This window comes from Aquarana catesbeiana, linkage group LG05, assembly GCF_042186555.1.
Source record: "Aquarana catesbeiana isolate 2022-GZ linkage group LG05, ASM4218655v1, whole genome shotgun sequence".
Lineage (NCBI taxonomy): Eukaryota > Metazoa > Chordata > Amphibia > Anura > Ranidae > Aquarana > Aquarana catesbeiana.
This window is the reverse complement of record NC_133328.1, coordinates 62058241-62077735: the sequence shown is the minus strand read 5'-3', so window position 1 is coordinate 62077735 and position 19495 is coordinate 62058241. Positions and strand designations below refer to the sequence as shown.

Here is a 19495-nt window from a genome sequence, read left to right as displayed (position 1 = left end):
ATGACCCTTCCCCAAAGTGTCGCTTCACCCACCTGCGGCTGCACCGTGCTGCTGAGCGAAAACATGGCGTCCGTACACCGGGGGAAGGTTCCTCCCGGATTACAGATCTCCGTACCCGGTTGTAGCACCGCTTCCCGGCGTGATGTAACAAAGGTGACCCGGATAACCCGACTCCCAGGAACTTCCGGGGTACTGACGTCACGTCCGCCTAATTAAACATGGAGGCAGAGGCTTCAAGTTTGCCAGGGATTGGTCACATTGCTGTTGTTTCGTCAGATTTGGCGACCCGTCAGAGTGTGTAACGGAAGTGACGTTCCGTTGCCACCATCTTGCTACACCCCGCACTCCTCCATAGTAAGGACACACTGAGAAGGGGTGTCAGTCACATTTGGCTGCCCATCGCATTTTGCTACCCGCTGGAGTGCGCTTGCGCGATGCCGCCATATATGTTCCACCACTGTTGTAAGACCACTTTGCCACAGGGCCCCTCGCGGGCTCACTTCGCTCGTCACGCTTCGGGCAAGGCCTCGCTTCGCTCAGCATAATTATAATCTAACTCTATGTCCACTTGGATGGTGGGGCTTGAACCTGGACTCAGGGGTGTGGCCACAAAATTATGCGCAAGCGCATATCGCCACTGTTTTGGAAAGCATATGGCAGCGTCACGCATGCGCAGTCCAGCGGGTAGCCAAATGTGATGGGTCGCCATATGTGACACTACAGGGGGAAAGTGGACATCTTGTTACATCCACTGGAGTTTTGCATTTTACACTTATGTTTAACAGTAAAGTGAGTCTATATAGTGAAATACAGTACTTAGAACTCTGTATGAATGTTTAGATGTTGAATTTTTAAAGCAGCAAACTTCTGTCAGATTAGCAAACCAGTGAGATCCGCAGGCTTGCCGCTGCTTTTAAAAAATGTAACATCTAAACATTCATACGGAGTTCTAAGTACTGTAAAGAAAACTCTATTTGTGTGAAAAAAATAAGAATTTTGTTTGGGTACAATGTTGCATGACTGAGTAATTGTCATCCAAAGTGTGAGAGCGCTGAAAGCTGAAAATTGGTCAGGGCAGGAAGGGGGTATAAGTGTCAGGTACTGAAGTGGTTAAAAAAGAAAACGATTGCAGCCACCGCACTTACTGTACTTTCATATTGAAAAAAATAATAATATATATACACACAGAGTTATTCTTGAGTTTTTCTTGCAAGCTCAACATTTTAACCTATACTGTGTAAAAACAAATACAGAGCTTTGGAAGTATAACTTTGTTCTCCTGCTCTCACAAACATGCACAAGCATGTTTTGCCCAGGACCAAGATGGCCGCAGTAGGAGCGGCTCAGTAGGCGTGGCTTCAGATGCTTCCACGAATAATCTCTCTGCATCCTGCCGTCATGTCCTGTCCTGTGAAACACACCCCATTGGTGGGAATAGCGAATGACGCCGCACAGAGGTGTGACTTGAATTTAAACTGGAGTGGCGGAGTGCGGACAGACAGGGAGTTCGGGGCAGGATGGGGGTCGGGGAGGCGGACACGGGGGACTCGTCCCTGTGTGGGGACAAGAGGTTCACTGTGCCGCAGCCGCCTTCCATTGAGGATTTCAACATAGTGAAGCCCATCAGCCGGGGCGCCTTTGGGAAGGTGTATCTGGCCCGCAGGAAGAACAACAACAGGCTGTTCGCTGTCAAGGTGGGTCCGGAGGCTGCAGACCTGTACACTGTCTGTGATAGGCTGAGTACACTATATCCACTGCCTGCGATAGGCTGACCCTACACTATTTCCACCGCTTGCGATAGGCTGACCCTACACTATATCCACTGCCTGCAATAGGCTGACCCTACACTATATCCACCGCCTGCCATAGGCTGACCCTACACTATATCCACCGCCTGCGATGGGCTGACCCTACGCTGCGTCCGCCGCCTGCGATGGGCTGACCCTACGCTGCGTCCGCCGCCTGCGATAGGCTGACCCTACACTATATCCACCGCCTGCCATAGGCTGACCCTACACTATATCCACCGCCTGCCATAGGCTGACCCTACACTATTTCCACCGCCTGCGATAGGCTGACCCTACACTATATCCACTGCCTGCGATAGGCTGACCCTACACTATTTCCACCGCCTGCGATAGGCTGACCCTACGCTATATCCGCCGCCTGCGATGGGCTGACCCTACGCTGCGTCCGCCGCCTGCGATGGGCTGACCCTACGCTGCGTCCGCCGCCTGCGATGGGCTGACCCTACGCTGCGTCCGCCGCCTGCGATGGGCTGACCCTACGCTGCGTCCGCCGCCTGCGATGGGCTGACCCTACGCTGCGTCCGCCGCCTGCGATGGGCTGACCCTACGCTGCGTCCGCCGCCTGCGATGGGCTGACCCTACGCTGCGTCCGCCGCCTGCGATGGGCTGACCCTACGCTGCATCCGCCGCCTGCGATGGGCTGACCCTACGCTGCGTCCGCCGCCTGCGATGGGCTGACCCTACGCTGCGTCCGCCGCCTGCGATGGGCTGACCCTACGCTGCGTCCGCCGCCTGCGATGGGCTGACCGTCCGCCGCCTGCGATGGGCTGACCGTCCGCCGCCTGCGATGGGCTGACCGTCCGCCGCCTGCGATGGGCTGACCGTCCGCCGCCTGCGATGGGCTGACCGTCCGCCGCCTGCGATGGGCTGACCGTCCGCCGCCTGCGATGGGCTGACCGTCCGCCGCCTGCGATGGGCACCTCCATCAGCCAGGAGCATTGGGGTTCAGTTTTCAATGAATGCCTTCTAACACGCTTTGCTGCAATGCATTAAGAGCGACATCCCATCACTTCTGTGTAGTGAAGGGCTGCTCTACACTATAAAAAGCGTGCACATTTTTGCTCGTTCCTACTCTGTGTATTTTGCACAGCCTATTTCAATGGGTTGCCAAATGCGTATAGGCTGTGATAGGCTGACCCTACACTATATGCGCATAGGCTGTGATAGGCTGGCCCTACGCTCTATGCAATCTGATTGTACAGTCACTGAGCATGACCTAGTTGTTAGTAGATTTAAAGGAGATTGTATAGTATATGGTCATTCATAGGATAATTGGATTACCAGTGATCTACACATCCCAGCATGCCTGGCTTTGTGTTCAGAGATGGTGAAGGAGCAGGGATTGGGGGTATGACTGCAGCAGGGTCCATCTCCTTGGGGCTCATTCACGCCAGCCTTGTCTGCTGCACCACATTAACACACACGTTGCATGGTGACAGACCATTCATTTGAATCGGTTGCCTAATGCACCACAATCGACCAATAAATCATGAATGCAGCATTGTAGTCAGCACACTCTGATGTGGCCTAGCAAGGGCTGGTTCACTTGCTTGCATTGCATGGAATACGCTGCCCTCAGCAGACATACACATAATTCTTAATGGCACCCCCAATGCCTCTAGCAAAAACAGGTGTGTTAGTGGCCACTAAAACAAATGGTACCGCAGGACCATGCCGTTTGGCACAGCGTGATTTTCAAAAAGTCTGCAGTACTTTTTGGGCATTTGGCCACCCGTTGAAATGAATAGGCTGTGCAAAATGCACTGAGTGAGAATGAGCAAAAACATGCACGCTTTTAATAGTGTGGAGCAGCCCTGAGACGTCACCACACAAGTGATGGGATGTCACTCTGAATGCATTGCAGCAAACTGTGTTAAGAAGGCATTCATACAAAACTGAACCCCAATGCCCCTGATTGATGGAGGTGCGCTGCAGCACAAGGCAAGGCACTACATGGGGGGTACACGGGGTGGGGTGCCAGAAACGGTGCATTGGGGGAGGCTGGCTGTTAAAGTGCGATAAAAGTGCATTCTTTTTGCTTCACATGTTGCAAACATGAAATGGGCTTCAAATGTTAAGTGTTAACTTAGACATAGGAAATGTGCTGTGCCAGCGTGCGCTGAACCCCCTGTGGAGGAAAAGGGATCCAGTGAGCAGGGTGGTGGGAGTTGAATGATGGGGATCAGAGGGGGGTTTGTAGGGTTTAATCACACCAGAGTATGCCATATGACGTTACAGGCTGCCGTTATTCATTGCATGCCAATGCACATTGGAAGTGCATTGCAACATGCTTGTGTTTGGTGCACCTCGATCATAAACATGAGTGTTTGGGTTATCCAAGCAGAATGTTTGTGCAGAGATTTCTTGGCTGTCCAAGGTGCAATCTCCAATATTGCTGAGCTGTCCTGTTTACTCACCTGCTAATATGGAATATTCCATGTTATGTTGCCCCCTTTTTTGTGGAAGGTACCCTCCCTCCCTCCTGGAAAAAAATATTTTGGGTTGGTATCTATTTATAAAACCTTGATTACGATTGTCCAAAACATTCCTGCAAGCTGAACAAAACTTTACCATATATTTTTTAATACACAAAAGGAAAGATTTCTTCTATTGTAGCTTACTAATTCTTAGGCCCCTGTCCCACGGGCTTTCCAATCAGGTCCACCTGTCAGTTTCAGGTGGACCTGATCGGCCCTCCAGTCTCCCCTATGGAGTGGCGGATGTCAGCGGTGACATGTCCACTGACGCCAGCTTCTACCTGATCTCATCATGTCAGCCAAATCCAGACCTGATGGTGGTCCTATTTTCCATCCCTCTGGCAAATCGGATGAAAACGGACAGGCAGATCTGTTTTTATTTTTTTCTCCCCATAGAGGAGAGCGGGACTCTGACAGGTCTGTCTCAGCACAGTGAGCGGAGATGGACCTGTCATCCGCCTGCTCGGTGGGGATCAACGGATTTATCCCCCGCTGAGCAAGCATGGTCCGTCAAACGGACAAGCCCGTGTGAAAGGGGCCTTATGCCGCGTACACACGATCGGAATTTCGGCCCGCAAAAGACCATTGAGAGTTTTTCGTCAGAAAATGCGACTGTGTATGCTCCATCGGACTTTTGCAGGCCGATTTCCAGCCAGTAAAAGATTGAGAGCACATTCTCAACTTTTCGGTGGGGGAAAAGTTCCTGTCCGAAAATGTGATCGTCTGTGGCAATTCCGACACGCAAAATCCCTACGCATGCTCGAAAACAATTCGACGTATGCTCGGAAGCAGCGAACTTCATTTTCTCAGCTTGTCGTAGTGTTTGTACGCCGCCGCGTTCTTGACTGTTGTAATTTCAATGAACTTTTGCGTGACCGTGTGCATGCAAGGCAAACTTGAGCGGAATCCCGTTGGAAAAGCCGTCATATCTTTTTCTGACGAGAAATCCGCTCGTGTGTACGTGGCATAAAATGTGATGGCTACATTCATTTCCTTATTAATCCTTCCTTTTAGGGCTGCACCGATACTAAGCATTTGCACAAGTACTCATACTTTTGCAAATGCTCCGATAGCTTTGCGGTGCGATTAGAGCCCATTCAAAATTAATTTGAAATGCGGTGTGATTCATGTCTGAATTACATGCAGTTTATCGCACTGCTCCTGATGTCACTATGACAAGCCTGGGTTCACACATGAGCAGTGTGGGGAAACTGCATGTGATTCGGATAAGAATCTTTGCAGTGCGTTTGAGCCCATTCATTTTGTATGGGTTCAGATCACACTGCACTGTATCAGTAATTGGTATCAGCAAGTACTTGAGGACAAGTATCGCTGCTCGCTCTTAAAAGTTTTTTTTTTTTTTTTTTTTTTTATTCTCACCTGGTGATCCTGCCAGTAAGTCTGTTTTTAGTTTCAACAAAACATAAGCTCTACTGCAAATGTATCCACTAACAGTGTTTTGCTTCTTTCAGCATGGTATAATCCTATATATTGTTGGTTTAAATCCTGTTGCTATATTTCCTTTTAGGTGGTGAAGAAGGCAGACATGATTAATAAGAATATGGTTCATCAGATCCAAGCGGAAAGGGATGCTCTCGCTCTGAGCAAAAGTCCTTTTATTGTCCATTTGTACTACTCTCTTCAGTCAGCCAACAACATCTATCTGGTAAGTTCTGTCTGAGCTCCAACACATCAGACTTCATTCAGTCCACATGCTGGCTGACATGTTATAGGGAAAGCTCTAACATTTTCCTCATCCTGCACACAATTGCTGTCACGCTGATCAACTGCAAATGCTTTATTGTTGTCGGGTTGAGAATTTATTTCTCTGCTGTGAACGGCCCAATCATTGAACTGATCGCGTAAAACAGTGTTGTGTTTTGAAGTGTTACCAGGTTTGTTTGTGTTTTTTCTTTTAAACCTTGTTTCTGCTTTTTAAAAAGAAAGGTCTCCCAGTTTCTGCTTTAGGGGGGCTCTATGCCCTTGTAGGATCCCATGGAGTCACCTCTGTGTGCACATTCGAGTTTCCTGTCCATCCGCACATTCTGATTTGGCAGAAATCTACAGCGGCAAGCAATGCTCCTCCTCTTCCAGCAGCTTGAGCCTACACCGTCCAATAGACTGATGTTCTCAGCAGTGATGAAGCTAGACATTCTTTCACCTGGGGCAAGTTCAGATGCCCAGGGCAAAGATGCCAAACTGCCAAAAATGCCTAAACAGACCCCTGATGTCTGATTTTTGGGACACAAAAAGGGACTCGGGCCAGATTCCCCAGTCCCTTTCTCTGCAGCCTCAGCTGCACTGGAATGCAGTGAATGTGAATGAATGAGAAGTCCTCTCTGCTGAGCGGCTTCCTGTTTATTCACAAACTAAAGCATAGTAAACACAACTGTGTTCATTCAGAAAAGGAAGGGGCCAGTAAATTACACGTTTACTGGCCTCTTCACATACAGAGTGCAGGGTTCAGGGGTGCGCTGTGTACGTGGGATAAGAAGCAGCTCAATAAGGCAGGAAAGCCAGAAATTCCCAGGCAATAGCTGTGCAGTCTATAAATGTGCAGAAACCGCTAATGCCAAAACAGTTGTTTAAAACCTCTCCCTGAGCAGCAACTGAACCATGTGATATAAACATAGTAGATACAATATTATAAAATCAGAGCTGCACTGATACCGTATAGAACATTATTTAATGTAAATCGGTGACAGATATAAATACCACGTGAATAAGTAAAGCAAATTTAAAAACTCTTCATTAAAAGTTTGTTCCAAGCACCAACCACTACCTCCTGTAGTGTGGAACCTCCACCTCTAATGTAGAAAGCGCTTACCGTATATTGTGGACCTTCTATCTCTAGAAAGGTCACATAGGCAATGATCAAAGTCAGCAGAGGGGTCCTTCAGATGTTAGTATTGATCTGCTCCTATAGGAAATGTGACCTTTTTAGAGATAGAAGGTCCACAATATCCGGCAAGCGCTCCCCTACATTAGAGGTGGAGGTTGCACACTACAGAGATTGCTGCTGGTTTTGGATTGCTTGGAACAAACTTTTAATGAAGAGTTTTATTTTCATTTTACCTATTCACCAGTGGCGGCCCGTCCATTAGGGGTGCACGGGTGATGGCCCCCCACCCCCATCCATGTGTCCAGCCACCTAATCTACATTCGGGGGAACTGGATGCATGGATTCCAATGGGGGGGGTTTGCACATGATTAGAGCCAGAGGCTCTTATAGGCTTCAAAAAAGGGTAGGTTTGGGGCGTAGAGCTCTGCGCTCTGAGCCCACCCAGTTTTGTGACAATAGCGAATGAATATTCGCTATTCTCACACTGATCCTCCTCCCAGCCAATCGGGAAGCGTGTCATGAGAACCCGTCTGGCTGAAAGGACAGGCGATCCTATTGGATGCCTATGAAGGAGGAGATGCACGGCAGAAGCTGCTGTGATGGAGAGGAGGAGAAGGAGATGCCCAACCATCGCAGAGCTGTCCTCCTAGATGGGGTAAGTGCTGGATGACCGACCGCGAGACCCCCGGCAGACTACTAGCCGCCACTGTTATTCACGTGGACTTTTATTTCTGTCACTGATTTACATTTTATTAATGTTCTATATGTTGTGTTTTTTGTTTTTTTTTCTTTTTTTTTTTTCCTGTATCTACTCCTACTTCTGCAATCCTGACCTAGGGGAGAAGGATGCTTGCCCTGTCCCTCGCCTCCTAGGAGACATCACATGTCCCCAGAGGCTGCAGGACCATTCAGAGCACCGCACGTGCAGGGAGCCAGCTGTGATTCCTCAGGAATCCACAGCCGACTCCACTATCCAGGATGGCGGTGCCGGGCACCTGCAGTGGTAAGAGGAACTGGCTGCCGGAAGACTATGCTGTACCTCAGGCACTGGTAAGTCAGCAGCTACAGTATTTGTACACGCTGACATTAAAAAAAAAAACACACAACCCTGAAGTTCCTCTTTATTAAGAATGGGGGAAAAAAAGCCATCTATATCATTTTCATAGCATTGAACATTGTGCATGTGTCCTTGGCACATTCAATCCTGGGCTAAACCTTTATAACATAGGGGCCACACAATGACCAGGACGCAGCACACCACAATTCATGTTTTTACTTATGTTGCTTTACAGTGGTGTGAATGGAAGAGATCCTTGAGTTCTATGGGTGACATTGATAAATAAGCCACATTATGCCTTGACTAGTCCCAGTTTCATTTATAACAGTGTCTTTTTCATGTCATGTCAGGTCATGGAATATCTGATCGGTGGAGATGTGAAGTCTCTTCTGCACATCTATGGTTACTTTGATGAGGACATGGCTGTGAAATACACCTCCGAGGTGGCCCTGGCTCTAGATTACCTGCACAGGCATGGTATAATCCACAGGTGAATAACATTAATTAAAAGGAATATGTAGTATGTTTGGTTGTTTTTTTAGAAATTCTCATTGTTCTGTTTTGGACAAAAAATTTTTTAAATCTTTCTTGCATCTGAAAATTCTATATCCCTGGCTGTGTCTGACTTGCTTTAGATGAGTAATGGAAAAAGAGGGCACACCAGCCTAGTGCATTATCCCACATAAGTTTTTATATAAATAAAAACGGTAAAAACTACTCACAAGCATGAGATAAAAATATGCATAAACTAGCCACTCTTCTGTAGCTTGATATTCTGGGAATCAAGTCTCCAGACCGTAGGGGGACCATGCAAGGTTTGTCCTTCTTCAGAGGCTCTGGAGGACAATCCTCTGAGATGCGTCAGCCAGCAGAGGTCCCTGTGTGGTCCCCATAGGGTCTGGAGACTGTTGATTCCAAGAATATCCAGCTACACAAGAGTGTCTAGTCTAAGCTAATTTTTATCTTGTGCTTGTGAGTAGTTTTTACCTTATGTGGGATAATGCACTAGGCTGGTACACCCTCTTTCCATTTCTTATAGATGTCAAGGACACCCCCAGTCCTAGAGGGCAGCAAGGCCTGAAGCAATACCCCCGGTGAAGTGGGTCACTGCTACTACCTGAGATGGGCTATAATACTTATGTGCAAGAGTTTTATTCCCATTTTGCCTCTACTGTAAATGAGCGTTGGAACTACTTATTTCTGTGGTCATTCCAAGTCAGCAACTCGGACAACAGCGATGTCAAAGCCTCAAATTGTAGGCCCCTTTTCTCAAGGGCATATTCCTTGATTAACAGGGGATCTGTCGGCTGATCCCCTGCTGAAAAGTGTCCTTCAGTTTCTGCAAAGCCCATTCTTCTCTATGGGCGGCCAGGAGTAAACTGACTGCTGTCCATTTACAACCGACTACCTCTCATCTGCTTAGACTGATCCCCCTACCATTTTGTTTTTAGTGGGTTCGGATTGAGGGTAGGTGGGTGTAAATGGACACAAGTCTGTTTATACCCACCGGACCATAAGGATGAATAGACCCTATTGATCAGGTCCTCTTAAACTGACAAGCGGATCTGATCGGAATGGTTGTGTGAAAGGGGCCGAAGGTTGGGGTACTGGCCTTCTCAAAGTACAATTCAATAATGGCAACCTCCATTAATCTCACATTATAGTGTCGCTGTTAATATAGGGTACCACAGGGCATGCCAGGTTATCTAACAAATACCTACTTCAGCTCCGGAAGATCCCCAGCCCCCCCCCCCCTTCATGACCAGGCCATTTTTGGGATACGACACTGCGTTACTTTAACTGACAATTGCGGGTCATGCGATGCTGTACCCAAATAAAATTTATGCCTCCCCCCCCCCCCCCCCCCCCCCTTTTTTTTTTTTTTTTTTTTTTTTTTTTTTTCCCTCACAATTAGATCTTTCTTTTGGTGGTTTTTGATTCCTGCCGTGGTTTTTATTTTTTGCGCTATAAACTAAAAAAGCAGACAATTTTACTTTCTGCTATAAAACATACCCAACAAAAAAAAAAAATTTTAAAAAATCTAATTTCTTCATGAATTTAGCTCAATATGTATTTTGCTACATATTTTTGGTCAAAAAAAAAAAATTCCCAACAAGCATATATTGATTCATTTTGCGCAAAAGTTATAGCATCTACAAACTATGGGATATATTTTTGGAATTTTTATTTATTTTTTACCAGTAATGGCGGTGATCAGCGACTTATAGCGGGACTGCGATATGGCGGACAAATCAGACACCTAACTGACATTTTTGGGGACCAGTGACACTAATCTAGTGATCCATGCTAAGAAATATGCACCTTCACTGTACTAATAACACTGGCAAGGAAGGGGTTAACATCAGGGGCGATCAAAGGGTTAACTGTGTTCCTAGGGCAGTGATGATGAACCTTGGCACCCCAGATGTTTTGTTTTCAATTATTTTTATTAAGATATTTTTCACATAAAAACATTCCATATCACTTGCATTTCAGGAAGATATATATATATATATATATATATATATATATATATATATATATATATATATATATATATATATATATATATATATATATATATATATACATGCTTAACATACATATATATAAAACACAACACATAAGAAACATAATTAACATAACACATGGATCAATCTCGTATTATCTTCCATGAATGTTAAGAATATTCCCCAGGTGTTTTGGAACTACATTTCCCATGATGCTCAACTACACTGCAGAGTGCATAAGCATCATGGGAAATGTAGCTCCAAAACATCTGGGGTGCCAAGGTTCGCCGTCACTGTCCTAGGGAGTGCTTTCTAACTGTGGGAAGGCAGAGATCCATGTTCCTGTTTAGCAGAGACACACAGGATCTTTACCTTCCCTTCTCACAAATTGCCGTTCTGCCTGTGTCCTGGGCGGTTGGCGGGTCCCAGCAGACATCACAGTTGCCGGACACGCTGATTGGCTCCTGCTGTGTTCAATCACAGCGGGAGCGAGTCATCGGAGGTGCGCGTGCACGCCCCGGCCCCAGAAGTGCAGAATCACGTACATGATTCTGACTAGAGCGGCCGCCCTGCCACATTAAATGTACGCGGGGCGGCTGGCATCTGAATACAGAAGGCAGCTGTGTGTGTTTTGTGTTTCATTCAGCAAAGCCTCTGCTCTGACTCCTATGGGTGGTTGTCTATGTATTGGAACAGCCTCCCCAAGCCCCCCCCCCCCCCCCTCCCCTCTTCTTCCTTTTTTTTTATTTTTCAAACAGAGCAGCTAAGAATAGTCATAATACATATACAACATATACTGACCTTGTTTTATGTAGGTGTTATTGCAATATTTTGTTTTTACTTGGCTAAGTATTTTTATTTATTTTTTTTAGGGTTGTCCCGATACCACTTTTTTAGGACCGAGTACAAGTACCGATACTTTTTTTCAAGTACTCGCCGATACCGATTACCGATACTTTTTTTTTTAATGTCACGTGACAGTGTTTTTTTTTTTTTTTTTAACAGTGTTTTCTTCTTTTTTTTGGGGGGGGGGGGGGTGAACGGTGTATGTGTGTGTGTGTGTGTGTGTTTTTTTTTTTTTTTTTTTTACAATTTTTATTTTTTACAATAATTTTTTTTTATTCTTTATATTTTTTTTTTTTTTTTTTTTTATCAGCCCTGTTGGGGGGCTTTGGTGAGATATCAGGGGTCTTAACAGACCTCTGATATCTCCCCCTTGAGACAGAGAAAGAGACCGAGGATAGAGATTCCCCAGTCCCTTTCTCTGCAGCCTCAGCTGCACTGAGAATGAATGGAGAGAAGACAGCGGCTCCTCTCCATTCATAAACTGACACATCGTAATCACAGGAGATTACAATGTTTCAGTTATGTGAATGGACAGAGTCAGCTGACTCTGTCCATTCACACAGCGGAGAGAGACAGCAGAACGGAGGGGACAGAGAAGGAGAGGGGAATGGAGGGGACAGCGGAGAGACACAGGGAAGGAGAGAGGAACCGAGGGGGACAGCGGAGAGACACAGGGAAGGAAAGAGGAACGGAGGGGGACAGCGGAGAGACACATCAGAACGGAGGGGACAGCGGAGAGACACAGGGAAGGAGAGAGGAACGGAGGGGGACAGCGGAGAGACACAGGGAAGGAGAGAGGAACGGAGGGGGACAGCGGAGAGACACAGGGAAGGAGAGAGGAACGGAGGGGGACAGCGGAGAGACACAGGAAAGGAGAGAGGAACGGAGGGGACAGCGGAGAGACACAGGGAAGGAGAGAGGAACGGAGGGGGACAGGGGAGAGACACAGGGAAGGAGAGAGGAACGGAGGGGACAGCGGAGAGACACAGGGAAGGAGAGAGGAACGGAGGGGGACAGCGGAGAGACACAGGGAAGGAAAGAGGAACGGAGGGGGACAGCGGAGAGACACAGCAGAACGGAGGGGACAGCGGAGGGGGACAGAAAAGGAGAGAGGAACGGAGGGGGACAGCGGAGAGACACAGGGAAGGAGAGAGGAACAGAGGGGGACAGCGGAGGGGGACAGAGGAACGGAGGGGGCATGGAGGAGGATGCAGTGACAGTCAGCGGTGAGCGATCACCGCTGTATGTCACTAAAGCTGCTGAAAGCCGCTGGGGGAGAATCTTGTAACTCCCCCACGCGCCGATCACAGCTGCCTTCCAGGTATCGGGGGAAGCATCGGGAGCATTTGCCCGAGTACAAGTACTCGGGCAAATGCTCGGTATCGGTGCCGATACCGATACTAGTATCGGGACAACCCTAATTTTTTTTGTCTTTTTGAAAAACTAAACAATAGTTTACACACCTACAGTTCTTCCTTTTCCTCCACTCAAAGCCAGTCTAATTGAAGAATTGATGATGTTTTAGTGTGTAGACTTTAAATCCGAACATCCGCCATGTGTTTTCTCACACAGGGATCTGAAACCTGATAATATGCTGATTTCCAACAAAGGTCACATTAAACTAACAGACTTTGGCCTCTCCAAAGTCTCTCTGAAGCGAGGTAAGAATTGATTTATTGTGTTTGTTTGCCTGGAAAAAAAAAACCTTTGTATGTACACAACTAAATCCACTAGATGGTCTGTTGACCTTCTCATGTTGGTTTGTCTGCTTTGCAAAAGGCTATTCCTGATCTCATCTGTCCATTTTTATTCTCCTTATTTCAGTCAGCCATAGAGCTGAGATTGTTGCCTAATCTGGGTATGCTGTCTTGGCGTTGTGGAAAAAAGCATTTTATGTAGTCAGATTATGCTAACTTGTCTATCCACACTCTTAAACCTATTGCCACATTTAGGCTTTTTACAGACTGGCAGGTATTTCACTAGGAACAACTTTCCACGCATGCTTGGTTTTTGACCACTATCTTTTGCATGATCTGAGGTGTGTAGCTAGTTTAACCCATTATATATGTTGCTTTATCGTACATCCCAGGACACTGGTATCTTCTCTCTATTAGGATATGCCGCCACCTTCAGGTGAGTAGCTAGCTTTTCAGCAGTTTCACCTGGGATTATACTAGCGCTTTCAGGATCCAATTTCTTATGACTTTTCTATGCTCAGAGAAATGGCACCTGGATACGTTGGGACGAAGGACCGGTAACATTGCTGGTTTGCACAGGACCCTGCACATATATTTTGCCTTGTGGATCAGTAGTGATCCCCAGCTAGGGAGTAGAGTCCATGAAGGCCTGTGTGGCATTGCCTTCCATGATGGGTGAAGTTTTTTGACCCCTAGGGCACATGTGTTAAACACAAGGCCCTCCAAGCCGTTTCATGTGGCCCTCGCACCCAGGACTTTTTTCAGCCAGAACGCAACAGAACTCCATTCCTCCACCTTCGGCTCTCCCTCTTCTCTTCCCGCTTGGCACTGTCCCTTGTAAACACAGAAGCATGCTGTGAGGGCTGTGGAGGGAGATGTGTGCGATGGTGGGGAATCGGGGAGAGTGGTGCAGAGGTCGGAGGGGTGGAGGTGAATTGTGGACATTCTGTGAGAGTCGAACCCTGCACAATGTGCATAGCGCACCCCTAGCACACTCCTTTAAAGAGATTGTAAAGGCTCTTTTGTTTTTGTTTTGTTTTTTTTTCCTATAAAAATAACAAACATGTTATATTTACCTGCTCTGTTGCAGTGCGTGCATAGAATGCATTGAGATAAAATACCTTCTGCCTTTACAACCACTTTAACCCTGCACTCTGTGCACAGCACACCCCTGAACTCTGAATTCTGTGCATAGTTCACCCCTGAACTCTGCAATCGGTACATAGCACACCTCTGCACTCCACACATAATGCACTCTGGGTATTTATTGCCCCTTTAGGATCCTCCCATGATCTAGTTGCCAGAAAAAAGCCTTTACTGCGCTAATGCCACAAAAAAGCCTGACTACAATATTCCCAACTACACCTTGACATGCCTCCACTGGCTTAATTGATTTTTTTTTTTTTTTTTGTTGTTCAAGTATCGTCATATTGTGCTCTTTAAAAATGACTACACCTCCCCTTTTTTTTTTTTTTTTTGCCCCCAGAGCAGCCTATATTTCTCCTACCTTCTGGGTTTTTCTTTGTATCCCGAACAATTCCTCTGGCAGTTGTGGCTGCAACCTTTCTTTGTCTACCTGACCTTGTGGCTTGGTATCAAGAGATCCCCAAATTTTCCACTTAAGTGATTGCACAGTACTTACTGGCAAGTTTTAAGGCTTTGAATACCTTGTTATGCATGTCTTTTGACGGTTCTTTTTGGCTCTACATGGCTCAGTATCTAGTCTGCTCTGTGCATTCACTTGAGAGCTAATAAACTCATTGACAACTTCTAGACATTTGCAATTTAGAAAGCCACAGATGTGGGAAATTAACTTTTTAATTGCATGATTGGTCATATTTTCAATATCCATACCAAAATTTCACCATTTCCAGGATATGCTAACTTTTGATCACAACTGTACACTTTAAATGGAGCTGGGCTGAATTCTTCACTGCCTTTCAGGAGTCACATTGAACGCAGTGTGGGAAGTCTGCATTTCATGCATGTTTCCTGCATCACATTAAAAATGCACTGCAGTCTGTGTTAACGACGCCCCAAACGCAGGTCGGCAACGCAGTGCATTTGTCTATATCAGATCGCAGATCCGCTTGCAATGCATTTTTTTTTTTAAAGTAGTGCATGCACTATTTTTAGTGTGATTAAAAATGAATGGGCTCAAATTGCCTAGGAATGCATATCTCGTTCTTGGTGTGACCGGAAAAACAAAATGCAACGACCACAGCTTTCTGTAATAGATAAAGTTCATTTTGGCAAGCTTGGCCTAGACAAACCAGATAAATGCAAATACACGTAGGGGGGTGGGTGAGGGTGGTTTTTCTGCTTTTTAGTGCAGCCAGCTCACACTGAGAAAAGGGGGGGGGAGAATTGACAACGATGGTAGGAATAATTTGGTTCTCTGAAACCTCCAGTGAGTGCTATTATTGCCTCTGTTTAAATCTTAATAGTGTTGTGTGGTGTGTGTTTTTTTTTTTTTGTTTTGTTTTTTTTACCATTAATTGGTGCTTTTGCATCTCTATTTGAAGAGATCAACATGTTTGATATTTTAACAACACCTTCAATGGCGAAACCAAAGCAAGACTATTTCCGCACCCCGGGACAAGTTCTCTCTCTTATTAGTTCCTTGGGATTTGTAAGTATTTTCTGTATTGTTAAATATCTTTTAAAGTAAAATGTTTTTTGATGGTATCACAGCTTGTTGGATGTTTGTACAATTTTCATTATTCAAGCTGCTCATATAAAGTGGAACTCCAGCCATGGAGGGAGGAGGGGGTGCCCTGTCGGACCTCACAGCATACCTTAGATGGCACATAGGAAGATGGGGCAAAGTACTACACTGTACATATACACTGTCTTTGGGTGAACATAAAATTTTAATACAAATGGAAGACAGACCACTTTTTTTTTTTTTTTTTTTTCCAAGAAACAAATATACATCCTTGCATTTATGCTGCAGTATCATAGTTAGTAGGGTTGAATAAAGACACCAGTTCAACCTGAGTGAGTGTGCGTGTCTACAATTATCCCTGTCCCTGTACATTTTTTTTTTTTTTTTTTTTTTTTTTTTTTAATTTGATCATTTTTATTCATAATTAAATACAATACATCACAATACTCAGTATACATGTTACCAAACAGTAATAAAATCTTCTAATACCCAATGTGGCCTATAGATTCACATTGTAGAAAAAATACAATTTTATTTTTCACCCCCCCCTCCCTTACACCCCTATATATACCTTGTACCAAACTCTTTTCCTTATATAGAACATCAGGCATATTACTACTGCTCCAATCTTAAGAACAATATCCTCTCCATCTTCTTCTCACTCTGCTAGTCTGTCGGGTGGGCTACACTCATCAGCCAGGGATTCCATATTTTTTTAAATTCTTTTAAGTTTCCTGCCCTTATGAACACTGTCCTTTCTTTCCCTATTGTTTCCGAGACTTCTCTACGCCAGTCGGCAACCGAAGGGGGTTTCTCAGCTTGCCATCTCTTAGTTATTCCCTTTCTTGCCTGATATAGGCATCTCCGCACTGCTTTTATTTTGTCTCTCCCATTACCCAAGTCCCCACCCACCCCCAAGATACATAACCTTGGGTCTGGTTTAAGACTCAGGTTGAGAAACCTGTTTATATCCTCAATCACTTCTAACCAATAACGGGATAGTTTAGGGCATTTCCATATCATGTGTAACAAATCTCCATTCATTTGGCATCTCGGACATTTGGGATCTACTCTTCTCCCCCATTTAAACAATTTTTGGGGGGTATAATATGCCCTATGCAATAACATTAGGTGTGAAAATTTCTGAGCTGGCGAGACTGAGACCTGGTAGCCCCCCTTTAACACCTCCCTCCACTGGGCATCCGATATTGTCCCCAGATCTCTTTCCCACTTCCCCCTACACCTAAGTTTATTTGGTCCTTCTCTACTATTTCTGAAGATATGCTGGTAGAATTCCGCTATTAATCCTCTTGACCCCTCAAAACTCTCTATCATCCGAGGGATGGGTGATTGGCTCCATTTCGGACCTTGTTCCCCATACTGGGCCTGCAGTGCATGCCTGATTTGAATATACCCAAAGTATGACTGCTTTGGGACAGCAAACTCTTCTTCTAGGGAGACAAAGGATTTCAGAGCATTGCCATTATATAATTGTTCTAATTTAGTTATCCCCCTTGCCTCCCATGATTTAATTTTTCCTATCTTTATTAATTCTTGAAGACTTTTGTTATCCCAGAGAGGCATATCTCTCACTATCCCCTCCATATCTTTCAGGCTTTTAATGTTTTTCCAAACTTTTAACATCAATTTGACTGTAGGGGTCCTATATGCAAACGAGTTTGCCTCCAATACCTCCAGTACACATCTATGGGGTGCACCTGCAGTCATTATACCAAGGTTATTATTACCCATAGATCCACCACCTGTCCTTAGGTGTTGCAATTGGGCTGCCAGAAAATAGCAGCGTGGATGCGGGACCGCCATGCCCCCCTCGCCTATTGCAAGCTGTAGGGTCTGTAAACTTATCCTTGAATGCCCCCCCCTCCACACAAGCCCTCTAAACAGCATATCTATTTTTTTGAACCATTTGCCACATATCCAAACTGGTGAGTTATGTAAAATGTACAATAGTTGAGGCATCCACAGCATTTTAACCAGGTTGCATCTTCCAGCTACCGACAGAGAGAGACCTTTCCATATATCAACCTTTTTTTTAAATTTCTCCAATAATGGGGCCATATTATTATTTAAAAAGTGGTCTGGATCCCTTGTTACCTGGATCCCTAAATATTTGGTTTTCTCCACTATTTTTAATGGGGTTTTTTCCAGGAAGGTGCCTTGTTTGATGGGATCTATTGGCAGGAGGACAGATTTTTCCCAATTTATAGTGAGGCCCGAGACCTCCCCAAAGTCTGCAAAGACACCCATCACCTGTCTTAATGACCCTTCCGTATTCCCCAGGAAAATAAGGACATCGTCCGCATATAGCGCGATCTTCTCCTCCCTGGTCCTTCTCTGAAACCCCTCCACCATCCTATTTTGTCTTACCGCAGCGGCCACTGGTTCCATAGCTAAGGCAAAGATCAGGGGTGAAAGGGGACACCCCTGTCTTGTCCCTCTCTCCAACGAAAACTTGCTAGAGAGTACATTGTTAGTTCTAACCCTAGCTATGGGGTAGCTATATAGGATTTTCACCCACCTCCTAAATGAAGGTCCGAAGCCATACACCTTCAGAACCTGCCAGATAAATCCCCATTCAAGACTATCAAAAGCCTTCCCTACATCCAGCATCATGACAGCTCTAGATCCCATATTTTCTGTTGGGATCTGCAGGTTCAGAAATAGCCTCCTTATATTCTCACTTGTTGACCTTTGGGGGATGAAACCTGTTTGATCCGGTTGGACTAAGCTATGGATTATCTTTTGAAGCCTAATGGCCAAAATTTTTGCCAGGATTTTTACATCTGAGCACAGTAGGGAAATAGGCCTATACGATCCAGGTTCCAAGGGATCCTTCCCCTCCTTTGGTATCATTATAATTGTGGCCTCCGTCATTGATTCGGGCAGCCTCCCTTCCTGGTATGCCCCCTCAAGCACCTTAAGAAATTCCGGTATCAATATCTCCCCGTATTTTTTGTATATCTCTGCCGGGAGACCATCCGGACCCGGAGATTTCTGATTAGTCAGTTGTTTTACGGCGGCTTTGATCTCTTCTAATGAGATTGGGGCCTCCAGGGTCTCAATCTCGAGCTCTGACAGGGAGGGCAGTTCTATTTTCCTAAAGAATCTTTCCATTATCTCTTCTGCCACTGGCCCCTGGGATTTATATAGTTCTTCATAGTATTTCTTGAATATTTCATTTATTTTATCTGGTTGATATATAATTTCACCTTCCCTATTACTGATGGCAGGAATTATTGGGGGGGGGGGCATCCACTTTAGCAATATGAGCTAATATCTTCCCTACTCTTTCCCCCTCTCCAAACATTATATGTTTTTGGAATGCTCTTTTATTTTCGGCTTTCCTAGACATTACCTCTTTATATATTAATTGCTTGTTTTCCCACCTTTGATATTTTTCCGGGGATGGATTTCCCACTAGCTCCCTTTCTGCTACTAGGATCTCATCTCTAGCCTTCTCCTCCACCGCCTTTGATGCTCTCTTTACTCTTGATATCTGCTGGATCAATATTCCCCTCATGTATGCCTTCAACGCATCCCACGTCACCCCTCTTGCTACTGAGCCCTCG

The 19495-nt window shown here is 45.6% G+C and overlaps 2 protein-coding genes across 4 annotated transcripts in view; one reads left to right on the top strand and one right to left on the bottom strand.

The window, feature by feature from the left end:
• Window positions 1-204, bottom strand: part of YME1L1 (YME1 like 1 ATPase) — a 49158-nt gene extending 48954 nt beyond the window's left edge. For both annotated transcript variants that reach the window (XM_073629819.1, XM_073629820.1), the window contains exon 1: window positions 33-204. In XM_073629819.1, the coding sequence (XP_073485920.1) occupies window positions 33-65 (33 nt within the window). In that variant the 5' untranslated portion in view covers window positions 66-204. The remainder of the gene's footprint in view (window positions 1-32) is intronic.
• Window positions 205-1444: 1240 nt separating this feature from the next.
• MASTL (microtubule associated serine/threonine kinase like) overlaps window positions 1445-19495 on the top strand; it is a 55474-nt gene continuing 37423 nt past the window's right edge. For both annotated transcript variants that reach the window (XM_073629818.1, XM_073629816.1), the window contains exons 1-5: window positions 1445-1694; window positions 5814-5951; window positions 8535-8674; window positions 13113-13201; window positions 15763-15869. In XM_073629818.1, the coding sequence (XP_073485919.1) occupies window positions 1518-1694; window positions 5814-5951; window positions 8535-8674; window positions 13113-13201; window positions 15763-15869 (651 nt within the window). In that variant the 5' untranslated portion in view covers window positions 1445-1517. The remainder of the gene's footprint in view (window positions 1695-5813; window positions 5952-8534; window positions 8675-13112; window positions 13202-15762; window positions 15870-19495) is intronic.